This window comes from Eumetopias jubatus, unplaced genomic scaffold (assembly GCF_037043125.1).
Source record: "Eumetopias jubatus isolate StellerSeaLion01/CBP00866 unplaced genomic scaffold, mEumJub1_p1.0 scaffold_13, whole genome shotgun sequence".
Classification (NCBI taxonomy): domain Eukaryota; kingdom Metazoa; phylum Chordata; class Mammalia; order Carnivora; family Otariidae; genus Eumetopias; species Eumetopias jubatus.
Genome location: NW_028274819.1, coordinates 70,263,536 through 70,284,615, shown reverse-complemented (window position 1 = coordinate 70,284,615; position 21,080 = coordinate 70,263,536). Strand labels below are relative to the sequence as shown.

Sequence of the window (21,080 nt, the reverse complement as noted above, 5' to 3'; positions counted from 1 at the left end):
TATCCTCTACATCTCACCCCACCCCCCAAAAAACTGCTTAAATTTATTTTTAATTGAATGATAGACAATGTAGAGACTATCTGAAGCTATGTCTAATAGTACGTTGCTCCAAAGATTTGCTTTTGCTGCTTTCCAGCAGTTACAACAGAGAGCGACCATTTTAATCTAATTTACTATTGAGATGATTTGAAGTTGGGTCCCATTTTTGTTGGGGCTTGTCTTTTTCTGGTTTGGCCTGACAACGAAGGTATAGCCTTTAAAGATCACAAATGAAAGCCTGAAGTATTTCTCTTTGGAGGTCCAAAATTCCAATTATTTTATTCTTCAATCCATTGTAACTGTGTAAAGCTCTGCCCATCTTTTCAGCCTCTTAGCCATTGCTTTATGCTCAACTTCTAAGCTTCTCAGCAACCGTCTACAAATAAGCAGATGGCTCAAGGGATAGTGCCAAATGTCTTTTTTCACATCTGTGCTCTCTTCTCTCCCAGATATTTGCTGATCATGTTTTGGAGTAATGTTAGCCCAGAACTTAAAAAACTTTGAACCTCACTTTCTGCTTTTGTTCCAACCCCTTAGCCACTCATCCCCGCCTTTCAATGAATTATCACGACTCAAAGGGAAAATCATACCTCTGTACAATTTTTTTTCTCTCTAGGATCTTGGTCCCTGAGACCTAGTTGACTTGACAGCTTTCTAATAGCATAAGCAGACATTTTTCAAAGTTTACCTAGCTTTTCTAATTGTCTTCAGTGGCAGGTATGTCTCTTCTATCATAGCTGGAAATGGAAGGAGCTGTTCAGTTTCTAATATGTGACTTACATTTTCAGTCTATTTGGATTAATTATTAGGCCTGTAGCATCTAAATTCATCTAAATTTTCAGGCTTTTAGGTTTTGACTTTTATCTGGCTTCTTCAGTAGTGACTATTTCTAAACCTTAGTCTCACACAATTTTTGATTATTTACTTGACTTCCACAGCTTGTGAGTGTTCACTGGTAAACCATCTCTGATAGATGTGAGAAGTTAACAACACACTTGGTTTCAGTGGGTGTCATGGGGATATTTTGTCAAGGAAAAACATGTTGCCTCAAAATGAAATGTGAACTGAAGAGAGTCCATTCTGTGTTTATGTACAGATATCAAGGTCTCTTGAGCATCTCCTAATAGCTCTTTTCCTTGTGAGTAGAAGGATTCTTAATAACCGTGCCAGTGTATTCTAACACTAAAAAGATAGGCATTTTTTTTTTTCAGAAGATGGATGCAGTGGTTTAAGGCAATTCTTTGCTTACAGTCCCAGGGAGAAAAAAAAAAAAAAAGAAACGAATTCCAAATGTGTGCATGTGTGTGTTTAACAGAAATTAAAATAACCGTTCTCTCTACATTTTCATGTACAAAACCAGATCACTTTGGACACAGATTTGGATCAAAGACCACATTAATAGGTTGTATGGATTCAGTTTCGATTTCTAGATTTAGGTAGACTGAATTGGAATCCTATATAACCCTGGGTGATTTATTATTTTTCCAGCTGAATTTTCTTCATATGAAATGTGAAGATAGAAAATATCATATGAGGGGTCCCTGGGTGGCTCAGTCAGTTAAGCATCTGACTCTTGATTTCTCCTCAGGTTGTGATCTCAGGATTGTGGAATTGAGCCCATATCAGGCTCTGTGCTGGGCATGGAACCTGCTTAAGATTCTCTCTCTCCCTCTTCCTCTGCCCCTCCCCCACCCACCCTCTCTAATATACAATGAATATGAATATATAAATAATACCTGGCAGAGAGGAAGCACCCATAGAAAGTGCTTAGAGCAATGCCTGGCAGATAGCAAACCCTAAATACGTGAGGACCGTTACTACTCTGTAAATTCTTATTTCCCTGTCTCTAATGCTGCCTAGTGGGTAAGGAATGACAGCTTTTCTTCTCTTTAGTCCTCATCTGCAGCACTCTGCAGAGAATTTAGCATGTGCCGTGTTACTCATTAAATGCTGCTAACTGGAACAGTAGGTCAAATACTGCAGGAAGGTTGAGGAAAGTATGAGGAAAATACAGTAGATCTGAAATTATGAAGTCCCTGAAGACCTGTTTTAAGATATAAGGGAAGAAAACAAATTGGTGTGTATGGATGGGGGGTAGTATATTCACCAGCATCATCATGAAATATGCCTTATTGTTTGGAACTTAATAGATGTTCAATACATAATTATTACTCTGAACATTATGCTTAGTTTACTGGCATAACAGAAGAAATTAGTCCAAGTCAGTGAAAAAGGGGTTTGAAAACTGGAAGGTTATCCTAAGTAAGGAAGCTTCATGAGAAAACATAGAAAAAGTTATATAGAAAGCTGTGGGTACAGTAGACTACTCATAATGCACTTTCTCCATTTAAATGAATTATCTTACCATATTGCACATCTTACACAATTGCCTCAGTTTTTGCATTTCTCCAAATGGCTATAATATGACAAGAGAAACAATAGATTGCACAACTCACAAAATAATCTATTCACAAAATCTATTCTCAGCTTCTCCTCTGTGAAGGATGTGTATGATAAGGAAGCATTCCCCTGAGGAACAAGTCTTTAAACCAGAGGGGAGAATGCTTATCATCCTGAAATCTAAACTGAAGCAAGTTCGATGTTTCAACTATTCCAATATGCTAAATACTCTCCATAATTTTTGGTAATCCCCAATCCTTTGGAAGTCTGTCTATTGGGACCAAACTGAGAATTCGGTCAAACCTCCTACAATTGAATTCCTTCCAATATTAACATGCTTTGGCCTTCCAAGTGAAGAAATGTAGCAGAGAGGTGGGAAATGCATAATAACTTTCTATTACTGTGTAGCAAATTACCACAAATTTAGCAGCTTAAAACAGTATTCATTATCATCTCATGCTTTCTAGAAGTCAGGGGTCCATGCCTGGCATGAGTGGGTTCTCCACTTAGTTAAACAGGCTGAAATCAGAGCATTGGCTGAACTGCATTCCTTTCTAGAGGTTTTGTGGAAGAATCTGCTTCCAAGCACATTCAAGTTTTTGCTGAATTCAGTTCCTTTTGGATTCAAGCCTGAGTCTCTGTTTCTTTGCTGGTTGTTCGCCTCGTGGCACTCTCAGCTCCCAGAGGCCACTGTGTTTCTTTACACAGAGCTACCTCCATCTTAAAAGCCAGCAATAGAGCTTCTCCTCCAGCCCTCTCACCTCAAATCCCTCTCATGTTGGAATCTCTTTGTCCAGGGAGAGCCAGTCTCTTTTCAGGGATTACCTGATTAGGTCAGATAACTGAGGTTGATCTCCCTGTATTTTTAAGGTCAATTTATCTGGGACCTTAATTGCATCTTGAAAATCCCTTCACAGCAGCACCTATCTAGATTAGTGTTTGACTAAAAAGGTAGGAGAAGGTGTGTGTACACCAGAGAGCAACAATCTTGGGTGTCATGTTAGAATTCTACCTATGCAGCCCTAGCCCTACACTCTGCTCCCCATCCTCCATTACATGCCTTTTAAATATGTTCCCCTTAAGAAACACTTCTTGCTATCATCACTGCAAGCACTGGAGTTTTGCAGCTAGAAATATCTGGGTTTAAATCCTCTCTATATTTGCTGTGAAATTTTGAGTAGGTTCCTTAATCCCTCAGAACCTCAGTTTCCTGAGCAGTAAAACCCAGGGCTAAAAATAGTCACCTCCAAAGCCTACAGAGAATTAGGGAAAGTATTATGATAGAAATCACCTGATCTACGCTAGACACATAGCAAAGTTTAGGTTCCTAACTTTTTATCCTTCTTTTGAATGTTCTAATGTAGCTCCTCCAATCCACATTTACTTGTTCTTTATAAAGCCTTGGAAACTGGGAAAACTCATATTTATAAACCCCAGAGATAGGTTGATTATCAGTAAGTAACCTAAACATTTTCTCAAAAAATCTACATTGTGCTTCTCTTTAGAATTAAATAATCCATTAGTGTTGACTGGTGTATATTCATAAGAACTTTTGTCTGAAAGCGCAATATCCTTCCTTGCTTTTCACTATTATTTAGAGATTCTAAGACCTCCTACTCCCCCAGAGGAGAAAAAAAAGAAATATTATATGAAGACAGCCAAGCAGTCAGTAGACTCCCACTATTAGAAAAAAAAAATCCTGAAATATCTGTTAAAATGCTATTGGTAAAAGATTTGGCAGGATGATGATTACATGTGGGTAGAACAGCAGTTTCCATAATAATTATGTGGGTTGTGAAGAGATTTGGAAAAAAAAAATGCTGGGATGCAGTCTAATGAATGTACTCATTAACCTTAATAGCATCAGGTAGAGAATGGAGAGGACCATTTTGGAAGGGGGAGTCAATTCAGCCTTCAGAGTCATTTTACAAGGTACATCCGACAGTGGAGCATCCTCAATTAAAAATGAATATATACAGTTATCCTAAAATAATTCTCTATCATTTGAATTTTGCCTTTTAAGATCTAATTTTCTAATAAGTTATATTAAACTTACTACGTGCCAGGCTTTATAATAGACATAAAGATGAGGAGTTTTCCAAAGTATAACATTTCTAGTCTACTTAGAGAAAACAAAAATAAATATGATGACACATGCAAAACTAAAAGCATCATAATATTGCCCCATGAGTGCAGGTCTTGTCTTCCTGTTCGCCACAATACCCCACATTTAGCATATTAGTTACCCAATACTTGTTCAATGAATAAAGGAATAAGTGTCCCAGCATTTTGGAAGCAGAGAGGAGGAAACTGTTCAGCCCAGGGGAGCTCAAGCTAGGTTGCATTCTAGCCCAGTCATTGCTAGGTCGCATTCTAGCCCAGGCTTGACTGATGAATTAGATTTTAAAATCAGAAGACATGTGACGTGTTGAAGAGGTGGCACTCTTTCTAGAGGGAATAGTGTACTCAAAGGCCTGGGGGTGTGAATGTGTGACACATCTGAGGCAAAGGAATCTATGTGTTACGTCTCCAGGATACAACATGTGTGTGCTTACTCTCTGCAGCACTGACATTCTGACACGCAGGACTGAAGAATGACCATGGGTGCCTGGCACAGCCCCCAACCCACATCTCCTGACACTAATTTAATGACTGCTCCCTTGGAGGAACAGTCATTCCGATGCTTACATTTTAAATCTGGTATTGCTCCTTTTGAAACAGATTTGGAGGGGATTTTTCATGTTGTTTGCCCACGGCAGATGCCTCCCCAAGAACTCTGTAGAGTTATACTGAATCATTGGGTTGTCTGAGAGTTCAACTAATGAAATTCATACCAATTGTATGTGATTAGCCATCCCAGTAAATAAATCAAGAGATTGTAAATGTTAAGAACTGAGAGTTTGAAAACACCCAGAATACTAATTGGGGTTATTGGGGAATAATCTCAGGGAGGTAGGACAGGAATGTGATTTTTAGTAAGTGATGCAGTGACTGGAAACCTAATGAACAGTACTGTTTGCAGATAGACTAAGGAAAAAGGAAAGGGTATGTTCGGTCCGAAGGATAAAGGAGGAGACTGCCAATGGGTCGTAAGTCAGGATTGCCCATTCAGCCAGGTCATGCCTAATGGACTGTTGGCTCCTTAAGGGCATGTACTAGAACCTACCACAGTGTCTGTGCAGTTCGAATGTACAGAAGAGGCATTCAAAATGCTTATTGAATTAATGAGCTGGAATGAATAGAACATGGAGACTGTAACTAAAGGATCATCCAATGGCAATTTTCTGTGCTACATGTATTTTTCTGTTTTCCATAGCAATCACTTAAAATATATTAACAAGAAATGAGGAAAGGAATATTATATCATCTGCATTATACAGATTTAGATTTTGATAATAGAAACAATTTTTTAAAATTATTTATCATCTCTAATAACATTTGATAATTCATAAACCTTTTCTCTTTATAATTTTCCAAGATTTTTTCTTATTCCTGTTAGCATGTAGCCTTCAGGGGCTTTCACATTCCAGAAATTTATTTTGATATTAAATCTATTGGTTGTAAACCTGGAAGTAATTATTTTATAACCATAAGTATTGATCTGCTTTATATATCACTGATTTAATAAAATAAATGATAAAAACAATAATTCTAAGGTTAAAATATTTATATTGTAAGGACATAATGGTATAGAGTATCAAGTCTTTAGAGTTCTATAATTTTCATTATTTCTCATTTTCTGATTGCCAACAGCTATTGTTCAGCATACAAAAATACTAAATAGAATAGGGTAGGTTAATATGGTAGTGGACCAAAGATAAGAAAATTGTTAACTTTTATTTTTTTTAACATTCAAATCAGTTGTATATGTAGAGAACAGATAGAAATCCAGGAGAAGGGGCGCCTGGGTGGCTCAGATGGTTAACCGTCTGCCCTTCGGCTCAGGTGATCCTGAAGGTCCTAGGATCGAGTCCCGCATCAGGCTCCCTGCTCTCTGGGAGACTGCTTCTCCCTCTGCTTCTCTCTCTCTCTCTCTCTCTCTCTCTCTCTGTCTCTCATGAATAAATAAATAAAATCTTAAAAAAAAAAAAATCCAGGAGAAAAGAACTACTAGAGAGCATATAAAAGGAAATCTGATCATCACAGACTCCAGCTTGTATTCATTTTCTTTTTTTCACCCCAGACCTGTTGTCTTCCTCTCCTTTACATTTAGGATGTTTTATACCTGCAATATCATCACAATAGCATTAATGTCCCCCATAAACCGTAAAAATCCCCCTTTACCCCGATTCTCCACACATCTCTTCCTATGGATTCTTAGAATTCCTTACAAATGAGGCTCCGCAAGCCCACTGCTACTCCTTGAAATTCAGGCTTCCAACAGTTTCCGTGAACACTGCAGCACATTTTCTAACTTGATTCCCTGAACACTCATCTACGACCACGCTGATCTGTTAAACTGCTACCATAGTTCACACAGTTCTCATTGTCTCCTCATTTCATTTCCCACTTTAAAAGCCACCACTGGCTCCCTGTTGCCCAAATGAAAAAGTTCAAACCCTTGGGATGACACAACAGACCATTCGCAATTGGTCTTCCTTTGCTTATTCTCATTGGTTCACTTTCCTGGGTGATCTACGTAGCTCCGATCCTTCATAGTCACTATTTTCTGATCCCCAAATACCTTCTCCCTATCTAGAAAATAACATTTCAAAATACCTTTATCACTCCATTATCCATACTTTTCAAGCTCAGTTTAAAACTGATCTTCCAGGGAGCCTCAGTGGCTTAGTTGGTTAAGCTCCGGTCTCTCAGCTTGAGCTCAGGTCATGATCTCAGGGTCCTGAAATGGAGCCGACTGGAGCACCGAGATCAGTGGGGAGTTGGCTTGGGATTCTCTCCCTCTCCCTCTGTCCCTACCCGCCTCTAATAAATAAATAAATATTAAAAACAAATAAAACTGGGAGCACCTGGGTGGCTCAGTTGGTTAAACGTCCAACCCTTGATTTTGTCTCAGATCATGATCTCAGGGTGGTGAGATGGAGCCCCGAGTCAGGCTCCATGATGACTGTAGAGCCTGCTTAAGATTCCCTCTCCCTCTCCCGCTGCCCCTCCCCTGCACTCTCCCTCTGTCTCACAAATAAATAAGTTTCCTTTTATAAATAGATAAATAAATAAATAAATAAATAAATAAATAAATAAATAAATAATAAATAAACTGATCTTCCTACATAGTCAGTTATTTACCGATGTTCTCTCCCATTGCATTTGTTTCACACCTGCAACAATATTTATTTATATGAGTCATTTATTTATATATCTGTCCTTCTTTCTCATTTCTCTACTAGTCTGTGAGTCTTGGAGTGTAGTGTCTAAAACCTATTTAACTTGTTTTTTTTCAGTCTCAATACAATGTCAATACATAATAAATGTGGTGACGTAAATTTTTCTTCACAACATTAATTGATCCCCTGTGTGGGAAAAATCATATGCACCTGTCCCATTTAGGTTAGGCTTGGCCAAAGACTATACTTTCAGGGATCATTTCTATAGTTTGTTACTAGGTTAAGCTTGGCCATATGACTTGCTTTCATCAATGAAATATGAACAAAAGTGACCTGTGCCACTTCTGAGTAGACTACTTAAGAACAATTGCATGTTTTTTCCTTCTGCAACATTGGCTATGTCCCAGAAGGAAAGTGTTCTTTCAGACTGTGTCTCAGAATGAAGGCAACATGAAGCAGAGTTATAGACCATCAGCAATGAATCTAAAGGCTGAGCAAGAAATAAACTTCTGTACTAAACCACTGGGACATTGGAACTGTTTATTGCCACAAAATAATTTAGTCTAAGATAGGTAGATATTTAATAAATGTTGATGAAAATAAGCAAAGCTGTAGAGATATGGAAGATGAATTATAGCTAGAGAATTCCAGAGTCAATTTTGTTAAACAACAATCTTCTGTTGAAAACAAATAAAAATTAAATTTCCATGAATTGCTAATTAGGAGAAATAGTGGAAATTGAGGGCTGAGAGAAGAAAGGAGGATATGTAGATAATAGAGTAGGAATATATATTTTAGTAATGCAATTTGGAAAGAAAATGAAAATAAATTCTTGCAGGATGAGCATGTCCTTAAGATGTCTTCAGGGAGAATTTAAAGAATCTAAGGTATCTACTAAGGAGGTGTTTTTAGATTGGGTATATATTAAAGATTCCTCCTTTAGTTAAGCCAAGTAAGCTAAAAATGTTTTTCCTATTTTAAATGTCCAACTCACTCAGTTTCTATAGTCAAAGAAAAGCTGGAGCCCTGATTAATATAACACTCCAATTAAGAATATTATATGTACACTTAATTGTTGTTATTCACAGTAATGTTCCATAAACATGCACCAAACACTGAATTAGTGAATAGTGACCACTGTCCCCAGGGGAAGTACAGGTTTAAATTGCTGGGGGCCTCTACTCACAACATTTCCATCACATAGGCAGTACATAACCTTGCTTTATGCATGTTCCTGTCTAAAAACACATTATTTAATATATATTTTTGATTCATTAATATTGAACTCACAACGAATAGCACTTTACTCATGCATGAATGCAGCTGGTTTTAAAAATGCTTTTTCTATGTAGAGGATATCACAGCCATCTTGCACTTGGGAACTCTAGGCAACACATCAGCACTATGCTGGGGGGTTATTTTAAACAGTGAAATCAACAAAAAAAAACCTACAAAAATACAAAAACCCTGATACTAAATAGATCATGAAAAGAACACTTGTTTATAATATGAAAGCTAAAACAAGAAAGCAGAGGAGCATGTTGTTCAGTCTCAGCTGGGAATGTGCACATCAAGAGACTCAAAATTTTTGCCACTCTGTGTATGTGTGAAAATGACCACAAAACTGCCATGAGTATTGATTTGGGGATTGCAAATAAATTTTAGCAAGTAGATGAATTTGCACATACAAAATCTGCAAATAATGAGGATTTACTGTATATCAGGGAATCGGAAGGAAAATAATGAAATGGATTATGGGGAGATGGGTAAAACGCCCACCAGTGAGAAGGGAAATTAGATAAATGATGGTTGGATGGATGAATGGATGGACATGATAGATGATGATGATAGATAGATAGATAGATGATAGATAGATACTAAATCTAGAGAGATGTTTTAAAAATGGTGTATTTTTAGTTTGTTTCCTTATCTTCCTCCCTACTCTTTATTCCTTATTTGGTAGAATAGATGTTACCCAAAAGTATTTAGGTAGTACTTGACAGTCTAATCTATCAATGTAATGTAAAGCATTAGATCATAGAAAAGTAAGCGCAAGTTTTTCTTGGTATTTCATTTTGCTTTTGGATTTATTATTTCTTACTTAGAGATACCCTATCATCTTAACACAAATCTTAAAAGCACATTTTTATGAAAATGTTAATATTTAATAACCTAAAGTCAACATGACACCATCTAACTTAGCCAGCATGGAATGAAGTTTCTTGAAACTTACATAGCAGACATTCCTCAGTAAGTTTAAATAGAATAACCCTGTTTTGTCAAATAGATATTGGAATTTTCTGTTTGCATACAAACTCCATTATGATTTTTTACTTTGCTCTTGAATGGAAACATCTGGAACAAAACTGTTTTAAATTCAGAACTCTAACTTACAGACTACTAATAAAACATCTTTTGCCAGATTCTTAAATATGGAGAAGAGATTTGTACCTGGAAAAATAAAGCTAAAGAACATGATGAGAATTGATCTGGCCTGGATACTTTTTTTATGGAAATATTTCCTCTAAAAAAGTTTATCAAGACAAGCTTTTTACAATCCTCATTAAATTCAGTGAATGAATTGTGAAGGGTAAATTGGAACCATTTCTTATGTAATATTCATAATCATAGTGTTACATAAGAGCGAGCTAGCATTAACAAAAGGAGCAATTTAAATTCCCACTTCTTGGAGAATGGGGCTCTGCTTGACAAACAGCCTTTTCTGCTCCGTTTGCAGCACGCCCCTGCATCTCCTCCAGCGCCAATGAGACCTACACTCTCATACCAGTGATATAATAAACCCTCCACAACAGAGGGAGAAAATGAGGCAAACAAGCCCACAGCATTTCAACTTGTCAGCTTTAAATAAAATCTTCTGCAGCTGAAAATGAGAAATTTGAGGGAAGAGAATGTGTGAAGTAACCAAATTCAACACTGGGACAAAACATATTGCATGACTTATTAGTGTTTTTTTCCTGATCTGCCACAAAAGTTTTGAAATTTCACCATAATTTTTAACGAAATCTCTTTTATCAGCGACAACTTAGAAGAAATGGTTAATTTTATTTATTTATTTATTTTCTCCTCTTTTACCCATTGATGCCTTAGGAAACATCTCAAGTTATGGCAAGCCCCTATGATATCTTAATGAGTAATCCGTGACCTTTGGAAAAACTCTCATTATCAGTTTTTAAGTCAGAGTTGCCATAGCAGAGCATGCTAGAAAAAAAGTACATGTTTTTTTATACTTATTTTAATCAATTACTTATATAATACCTTCCCGAGCACTGATTTTATATGCAAAATATTGGAGCATGCTCTCCACCTACAAAAAAAGTTAAAAAGACAAAAATGCGTTTTAAGGAAGATAAAGGGAAATTTACATTCTGATAAATATATCTAATATGGATGAAATAAACAATGATTGTGAATGTAAATCCTTTCCCTCCCCCTTTCCCCCGTGCCTGCACTCACCACCTCACCCACCCCCCATCCTCCCACCCCCACCTCCCGCCCCTTACCTCCAAACACTTCCTGCTTTGCTTTCAGGAGGCTCCATTCTGTTTTTCCACTCAGCTCTCTCCAAACCCCTTCTCTTCCCTTTTTGTTACTTTTTCTCAGTGTTAAAATGTCCCTTGACTTTCTTTATCTTTCCTGAAAAAGCATTTGCCTGTCTTCAAAGAAGGACAGCCCCACCAGGTCCCAGCAGATACTTAGCACAAGTTGTGCATCTTCCAATGGGAGAGAGGATGGAAAAGTCAGTATCTTTTGTCTGAATGCCTCGAGGTGTGCCCAAATTTGATATAAACATATTTTTATATCTTTTATTTCCGATGTTGTGTCTCACATATTTTCCAAATAAGCTTAGAATACTTTCCCCTTATTCTTTTATACTCTTATACCATTGTAACACAAACTCTCTGATTTCAAACTCTTTTATTTTAAAATTCCTAGGTTACTTTGAGTGGTCAGTACATAGAATGATAGTAATATTGAAGTGTATGATCCCTGTCACCATCCTTGATGGCTCATTGTTAAGAAGTTTTTTAATCTGTCCAATGTAAAACAGGATTTCATATGTGCATTTTAAATGTATTAAAGAAGTACCATGTGACAGGAAAGAGTATATGGATTGTGGATTATGGGACACCATTTGAAGTGTTGAAGAATCTATATTTAACAGAATGACCATAATCAGTTTTTATAACCTCCTTATGATTTACTTGTAAAATGTGGAAAAAAAATTAATATCATGTCATAGGATGTTAAATTTATATTAGGTGTGTTTTAGAAATATTTTCATTTTTACTTTATGATCATTATAATAATTATTATAAAGTAAAGGAACAGAATGGATTTAAAGTTGACCTAGCTATCCAGTAAGTAGTATGAATGGTGATATCATGCAATTTCCATGCATATACTAGTTTTACAACCAGTAAAATTTGCCAAAAGCATTACGTTATTCTCCACAGTTTGAGGTTAGTAAGACTGGTGCCTTCTAGCCCTCTTAGACCCAAAGTTCCCATGGTGTTTCATACTCTTTATTCCAAGCTTCTTTTTCAGTAATCATGTAGGTATAATGTATACCCTGGTGTGGCCTGAAGAGCCATTTAATGACTAAACTTTTCAAAAAGAAAGCAAATATGGAATCATTTCCTTAGAAACTATTTGTTCTGAGCTGAGCTGGTTTTTGTTTCCCCACAGTGATGGCTGGGCGGACAGGTATGATGTGACAGATGGATATCAGCGAGAAGCTGTTGGTGGAATCACAATCAAGCTCCAATCTCCCGATGTCAAGTGGTTTGATGATTATTATCTGAAGCTCCGGCCAGAAACAAACCTTCGAAACCCTTGGTTTCAAGAATTTTGGCAGCATCGTTTTCAGTGCCGGCTGGAAGGGTTTGCACAGGAGAACAGCAAATACAACAAAACTTGCAATAGTAAGCAGATTTATTGTTTCATTTAGAGTGGATAAGGCTAAGGCTCCAATTTAAGTAAAGTGTGTCAGGGGAATAGTGGCTGTAATCTGTTAGAGAAGAGGACTCTTACAGAAACAGGGTGGGTATTGCTACTTACAGTGATAAATGGACTTTATTCTCACTAAGAAAAACATATCAGAGCAAATGTTTGCTCCACGGAGATCAACAATTTTATTATTTATATCATTCAAGAAATTGGCACTGTGCTAAGAAGATAACGTGAGCCTCATAGAGGAAATGCTGTTGCCGCCCTTGAAGGCAAGATCTACATTCTGCTCATTTTGATTGTCTTGAGCAGTTAGTACAGCGTTAAACACTTGGTAAGGGTTTCATATATTCTGAAGAATGAATCAGTGAATATTGAAGGACAGAGCCAATTCCCAGCAGGGATTTGTTGTGTATAGTTATTATGTTTTAGGAGACACAATCTGAGCAGAGCCATGCATTCTTACATATGTATAAGGGCTTACGTTGTCCCAACTGTTGGCTTTGGTTGTAAGGGTACCAAGGTGAGGAAAACTAGTTACTGCTCTCAAGAGATTTAGTGTCTAGAAGGGAGATAGTCATGCCAGCCAATGTTGCAATCCAGTATTGTAAGTGGTATTATAAGAGTTAAACACAGGGTCTTGGCACTCTTATTTATAAGTTGCACGTTGAAAGGGAATCTCGACTCTAATAACCGAGGTAAGGCCAATATTGATCTATATGTCAAATTTTCTAAAAATTAGGTTTGTTAAAACTGATAAGGGATTTGTTGAGACTGCCTTATCCCCACGTTGTGTAACAAGAACCCCATATGCATTTACATGGGAATAAAATAGTTTGAGTTAGTGGTAGAGGTGTCTTTTATCCACAAGCCTGGAACACAAACCCTGGCAGTGGGTTTGAAATCCTGGCCCACAAACCAATTCCAGTTCACAGAGAAGTTGTCCCATTCCAGCACAAAAATGAGAATAATGGGAATGATATAGAGAATTTTTTCATAATGCACTTTCCCTCCCAGTTCATGTCCATCCTATGTTTTTTGGTATTAGTTCATTCTTTTGTGAAATGAAGAAAGGAGTAAATGGCAATTTGTGATTGTTTTTAAATGTCAGTTCTTACTAAAATAAGAACTTGGCAACCTTATGTCAGTTCCTATTAGGGTAGCGAGGGAGGGGAGGGATGCTGGAGTGTGGGATTTTGTACTGGTCATTGAAATCCAGAAATCACAGAAGGCTCATGGTGTGAGCCTGTGTTTGTTTCTCTCTCACTTCAGATACTTCTTGTCCAAAATTTTCAAATGCTTGTTCATTTCCTTTGTTTTTATTTTTATTTTCAGGAAAAAGAAATGTGTGAGAATACATAACACAATACATTGTGACTCCTGTTATACAATTTCAATTTTTATAGATAATTTCATATTTTTTCACCATTCTATCCAGTTTCTGATGGCCACAGACTTATTTCCGCTCTTGAGATTTGGGAAACTCTTTCTCTCTGGGCTCCAATTCTATGATTGTGTACAGATTACTATATGTAGCTACATTCAAGGAGTTATAAAGAGTAAACAATAGATCTGATCTCTTCTTCAGTCTCTTTTACCAAGGTGCTAGTGACTGTCCCTAACAGTCTGGCTAAGGGAATTTTTCCAGTTGATCTTCATCCTCTTTTGTACCAATGCTCTGTTCCTATGCCTCTTTGTCTGAAATGTTTTCTCCTTGAAATAGTTCTTTGTTTCTCTACTGTTAGAGACCTTATTTAGATACAGTCTTGAAAAACTCTTTAATTGATTTCCATGGAATATTATTTCTATGGAAATTGTTCTGTAAAAGCCTGCCTTTCAACCTATTGCTGTAGCTCTCTTTCACGTAACTTTCCTGATATAATTTCTCTGCTCAGAATTGGTTCCTTACTCTAGTATTAGAAAGCAGTCTTCACGTTGGACTCTGAAAAACAAACTGAGGGTTCTAGAGGGGAGGGGGGTAGGGGGATGGGTTAGCCTGGTGATGGGTATTGAGGAGGGCACGTTCTGCATGGAGCACTGGGTGTTATGAACAAACAATGAATCATGGAACACTGCACCAAAAACTAATGATGTAATATATGGTGATTAACATAACAATAAAAAATTTTAAAAAAAAAGAGGTGAGATAACAAAAAGAACGGTGGTGACATAAATCACAGAAGCTTAATTGATTTTGTATTACTTATTCGCATGTAATAAATATAGATTATTTATTAAAAAAAAAAAGAAAGAAAGCAGTCTTCAGCTACTCTGCCACCATTGGAATCTTATCTGACAATGATGTCATTTTGTACATAAACATGGACACTTATGTGAAGTACCTCTGTTATTCTTCTCAATAAGGGAAGCACTATGATTATCCTTATTTAAAAATAACAAAACCAAGATTTAGAGAGAAAAAATAACTTGCTCAAGGTCACCTAACTATTAAACACTGGAACTTATACTTGGACTCAGGTTTGTCTAAAGTTTAACCAATATGATATACTAAAGAGATAGAATATGATAGTTTTCTAAAAATTGCCATCAAATTTGCATTATATAATAGTTAATAAATAGGCCAAAGATACAAAAAAGAAAAATCTTAAAATTATTTATATATGACTATGGAATGCAGTAATGGATACCCAAATGTTCACTACTCTCTACTTTTGAACATATTTCCTTATTTATTCAAATGTCCTTTTTGTATCTTAATCCCCATCTTCAATTTTAGTATATGTGCTGTCGAAGCAAGCACTATCTTAATCCCCATCTTCAAAGAGGCCCCAGTAGGTTACTTGTATTTATAACACTACTGAATTTACCAGTGTTTTCCTAAATATAATGCACTTAAGCCCTTTCATCAGGCAGTGTGCATAAGACAACCATTTTTGAGTTAGAGTGTTAAGAAGTATTAAGAGTTTAACATAACATAATAAAAAAAAGAAGTATTAAGAGTTTGTAATTCATGCCAGTCAAGATGTTTTATGTTACTCACTGTCTACAGTACATTAAATCAGAGAGTTCAAAAGAAAAATGGCTTGACCCAAAGAATAGAAATATTCATAGCTGAATTACTGCTTATTTTTCTTAGGAGATTCTTGGGAGGCAAAGTATAAAAGTTAGGAGAGGTATCTAAATCTAGTAGTCCAGAATTAGCAGCAGCTTTATAGAGAATATGCCCCATTCATATGAATTCTTCAATGCCTGTTAGCTTTGCCTATTCTCTTATATAATATAAATAGAATCTTACATTATTTGGTTTTTTGTGTCTGGCTTTTTCCCCTCAAAGTAATGTGGTAGAGCTTATCCCATCATTGTATATTAGTAGTTTATTGTTTTTTTATTGCTGCTATGTCATGTCCCTTTGTATGGATTTACTACCAGAATTTACCTATCAGTTCTCCTATAGATGGACATTTGGATTATTTACAGTTTTAGGTATTAGAAATAAAGATTTTATTAATAAGTGTGTACATATTTTCTGGAAGACCTATATCCTAATTATTGTTAGATGTATACCTAGTAATGGAATTGCTACATCATAGGCTCTGCATATGTTTAGCTTTAGTAGATAGTGCCAAGCAGTTTTCCAAAATGATTGGACTAATTTCTACTTTCCCTGAAATGTATGAGAGTTCAAATTGCTCTGCACTCTTGCCAACACTTGGTTCTATCTTTTTTTTTAAACATTCTGTAAGTGTGTGTTTGTATCGTATTGTGATTTTGATTGGCTTTCCATTATCTATTACCAAGCTAAGTTCCTTCTCATATGCTTATTGGAAATTTGGGCATCTTATTTTGTAAAGTGTCTGTTCAAGTCTTTTGCACATTTCTTTGAGTTATCTTTTAACATCTATTTTAAGACTTCCTTATATAATGTGGATATATGTATCATGAAAATTGCCCAATTAGACCATGGCTTATTTCTAGTTTCTATTTCTCTCATTAGTTATTTGTTTTCTATTTGTCCACTTGTTCTTCAGCTCTTTCTCTTTTACTGCCTTCTTGTGGATTCATCAATAATTTTTATTATCTTATTCTATCACCTCTCTTAATATTTTTGTTTCATCTCAGTATAATTCATTTAGTTTTCCATAGAACTACTAAATGGATCTTTAAGATGGTTCTTGCTTATATTCAAAAATCTTGCAAATATTTATATCTATTTATCCCCCAACACTATTTTTTGCTATTGCCATATAATTTATTTCTATATGTATTATGTACCCCACAGGCTTTCCTAGGATTGTTGCTGTAAATGGTCAACAGTCATATTTACCCACTTTAGTGTTCTTCATTCCTTCTTGTACTTCTTTGCTTTCACCAGTGATATTTTTCAGCCTAAAGAATTTCTTTTAGTATTTCTTGTAATATAGGTCTACTGCCAACAAATTTTATCAGCTTTTTTTCATAAGAATATCTATATTTCACATTTATTTTTTTAAAAATGTATTCGCCAAGTATAGCTTTCTGTATTGCTGGGTCTTCTTCAGTTTATTTAATTTTTCTTTGAAAACAGCATTCCATTTTGTTTTCTGTATTCCATTATTTCATTGAGAATTTAGCCACCATTCTTAATGTTGTAGCCTTGATACAAATGTATCTTTTTTTCTAGGCTTTTAAGATTTTTTTTTTTAAGTTCTTAGTTGATCATGATGAGATTAGGTGTGATTTCCCTTATATATTTCATCCTTTGGGCTTCCAGAACTTCTTAAACCTGTGGAAGAAAGACCTGTATCAGTTTTGAAAATTTCCCAGACATTATTTCCTGAAACATTCCTTCTGCCACATTTTTCTCCCTCTCTGCTCCTTCTTGTGCTCAAATACACCTATTAGATTATTTGACTGTGTCATACCGGTGACTTTTTCTCTGGGCTTTCTTCTCTTTTTCCTCTCTGTGCTTCAATTTGGTTCTTTTCTATTATTCTGTCTTTGATTATACCAATCATATCCCCACCTATGTCCAGTCAGCTGTTAAACAAAATAAGTTTTTAATTTCAGATATGGTGTTTTACAGTCCCAGAATGCTCATTTTCTTTCTTTTTATAGTCTTCAACTTTCTGTTGAAATATTCTTTCTCATCCACTTTTTTCAATCATTTATCCTATTTCCTTGAACAGATTGATTATAGCTATTTTATGGTCCCTTTTTTCTAATTCTAACATCTGGATCTTCTGTCAGTCTTCTTCTATTGACTTATTTTTCACATTGGTTACATTTTGTGCTTCTTGACACATCTACCATGTTTTCTTTTGTGCTAGACATTGAGTATAAAATACCATACAGATTGAATTTTATATTATTTTCACCCCAGTAATGGTTCACCTTGTCCAGATTCAAAGAAATTGAAATGAGGTAAGTTGCAACATAAGATAGAAGGAGTCAACTTCTGGTTTAAAAATGTCTTTAAGGGACAGCTAACATGTAATATCAGTTGAGAGTCTAGTGTATCCCATGCCCTGGCTGACTGACTCGATCAGATTTTTACTATTTTTGAGCTTTGCTCTCGAGCTTCCTGTACCATATGGTTTCCAAATTTGGCATGCATTCTGAGGAAAGAACTAATTGAAGTTTGAGCAGTTTCTATTCCTCAGGTGGGTCTTTTCTTTCAGATAGTATAAAACAATGGGAGATTTCAGTCTTCCTCTTCAAAATCTTGAGCCTCCATGCAGCCCCCAGAATCAGCAAATGAATCAAAAAGGAAAAAGACTACCATGCACTTAGGGCTCCTGCTGTTTATAAATTGAGATAGCAGATCATTTCAATATCCAAAAGTACTTCTGGTTTCTCTTTTTCCAGAACTGTCATGTACTGTGTGGAGTTACACCTCCCCCTCCCCCAGCTACATGCCATATCCTTTCCCAGGACCTCAGAAGGTGACTTTATTGAGAAATAGCATCATCACAGATGTAATTAGCTAGTATAAGGACACACTAGAGTAGGATGGGCTCTTAATCTCGCCAAAAGAGAAGTGACAGAGAGACAGAGAGACACACAGGGAAAGTGACAGGGGAAGACATAGGCAGATACTTGAGTGATGCAACACAAGGACAAGGATTGCCAGAGATCAATGGCCACCACCAAAGGCTAGGAAGAGGCAAGGAAGGACTCCCCCAGGAGTCTCAGAGGAAGCTTGGCCCTGTCGACACCTTGATTTCTGACTTCCAGCCTCCAGAACCATGAGAGAATAAATTTCTGTTGTTTTCAGCCACCTAGTTTGTGGTACTTTGTTATGGCCACCCTAGTAAACTAATGTCCCTTCATTCAGACCAAACTAGATTGGCAGCCTGGTCCAGAACCTGCAGGTGCCCTCAAACAACAAAGTAGTGGGTGACACCTGCCCACTTTCATAGGTCTCCTCTTTGTTCTTCATTCTGTCTTTGTTGTGTCCATACATCTTCACTGCCTTTAAATTTTTTTTTAATTTTGCATTTCTTTGGCCTATTAAAGTTATGCAGTAAAAGAATTTTCCATTTGCTTTCTTCTCCATCCTACCTAACACCAAAGGTTCCTCCTTTATTTTTTGTTTTTTAATCGTCACTACCTGTACAATCCCAGTTTGGATATATAAGTGAACCCTGCAATTTATAATGTCCAAAATGCTTATACTTTTGTTAATTTTTGTTTTATTTTTAAGCATTTAAAAACTTAAATCAAAATATTACTATAAACCTTCAGTGTCTTACTAAGTGGTTTTGACAGAATCTAGGTTTATATACTATTAACAGTGAGCCCAATTTCAGTAAATTTTACTTAAATTGCAGTTATGTTACAATTGAATTATAAACTAAATGACTAGTAATGATAATAAATTAAAGTATGAAGAATATAGTTTAACTTTTCTAATTGTTTATTTAAATAACCCAGTAATAAGAGCTACAGAGAATTAAATTAAAACTGTTTTCTAGTAACTGTATGCTATTCCATTTTTGAATGAATTTAAGGACCCATTTCCTTTACAGTTACACTGTCAACCACTGACATTCATTTACTGTCTCCTTTCTATGATTTCTCCCTGTCACTTCCAGTATTTTCCAGAGATGTCATTTATGACATTAACACACAAACATTCCTATCTGGATGTCCTGAGGGCACCTCAAACTCACATACCTAAAACTTGCCTCATTATAACTTTTGCAACCACAGCCCTAAACTTTGAGTTCCTCCTTTTTGCATCTCCAGTTTGAGTAAATGATAAATCCATCTACCCTGTCTCCCAAGATGTAGGGAAAAGTGGCCCTCTCCTATGCCCCTTCTAGCATCCTCTCAGCCAACTGGTGACCAAATACTGTTAATTCTACTGTTTGAACATTTTCCACATCTGTTATCTGTTCTTCATTGCTGGCTGAATTCAAATCTTTAAACCACTGCTGTGGTTTGGTTCTTCATCATCTCTCACTACATATATTAGAAAAATCTTCCTATTTAATCTTCTTACTGATACCAGATTCTTCCTCCTCCATTTTATGCTGACAAATAACCCCAAAAGAGTCCATATAAAGAATGAATCTCATCCTTATTGCTCCCATTCTTAATGATCTTCCATGGTTCTCCAATGTCTATAAAAAGGAAACACACCTCTTTGCCCCAGTCAAAACTCTTCAAATTCAGGGCACCTGGGTGGCTTAGTCGTTAATCGTCTGCCTTTGACTCAGGTCATGATCCTGGGGTCCTGGGATCGAGTCCCACATCGGGCTCCCTCCTCGGTGGGAGGCCTGCTCTCCCTCTCCCACTCCCGCTGCTTGTGTTCCTGCTCTCGCTTCTCTGTCTCTGTCAAATAAATAAATAAAATCTTAAAAAAAAAACAACTCTTCAAATTCACCATATATGTTTTTCAAATCTCAGCTTTTATACCTTAAGCCCAAGAAGTCTATGCTCCAAGCACTTCACAGATTGTGCTCATCCAGTTTCAAGTGGCATGCCTACTTAAGTCCCTGAACTTTTGCACATGCACTTTTGCTCAGTGAAAGACCTACCTCAAGATATTTGTCAATTCCACAGAGCATATATTCTCATGGTTTCAGATGACTTCAGTTTCCTGTTCTCAAAGAAACTGTGTTTTTCCTCATGTCCCTTCCTATGCCTTTTGTCTTCTTTTTGTCACATACCAATCCAGATATTGAACGTAGATCCTCCATGCCCTTTATTTTTATGCCACCAAGTCACCACTCACACAGGCATTTCTGCATATGCCAAACTACTACCAATAAAATGAAGATGAGAAAAATGGGTTCAGAGCAACGTAAAAGTCCTTTGGCCAGGAGGGCATTTCTGGTGCTATTTCTTGAGCCAGTGATAATCACTAGGATGTGTTTCTTTTGAAAAAAATTAATGTATAGTTATGATTTTTGCACTTCCCTGTGTTCGTGTTCTGAGTTTACC

The 21,080-nt window shown here is 36.4% G+C and overlaps 1 protein-coding gene and 1 pseudogene across 3 annotated transcripts in view; both read left to right on the top strand.

The window, feature by feature from the left end:
• Window positions 1-21,080, top strand: part of GRM5 (glutamate metabotropic receptor 5) — a 573,056-nt gene that overhangs the window by 414,650 nt on the left and 137,326 nt on the right. For all 3 annotated transcript variants that reach the window (XM_088017413.1, XM_088017412.1, XM_028091712.2), the window contains exon 3: window positions 12,432-12,667. In XM_088017413.1, the coding sequence (XP_087873539.1) occupies window positions 12,432-12,667 (236 nt within the window). The remainder of the gene's footprint in view (window positions 1-12,431; window positions 12,668-21,080) is intronic.
• Window positions 7,962-8,077, top strand: LOC114199721 (small nucleolar RNA U3; annotated as a pseudogene).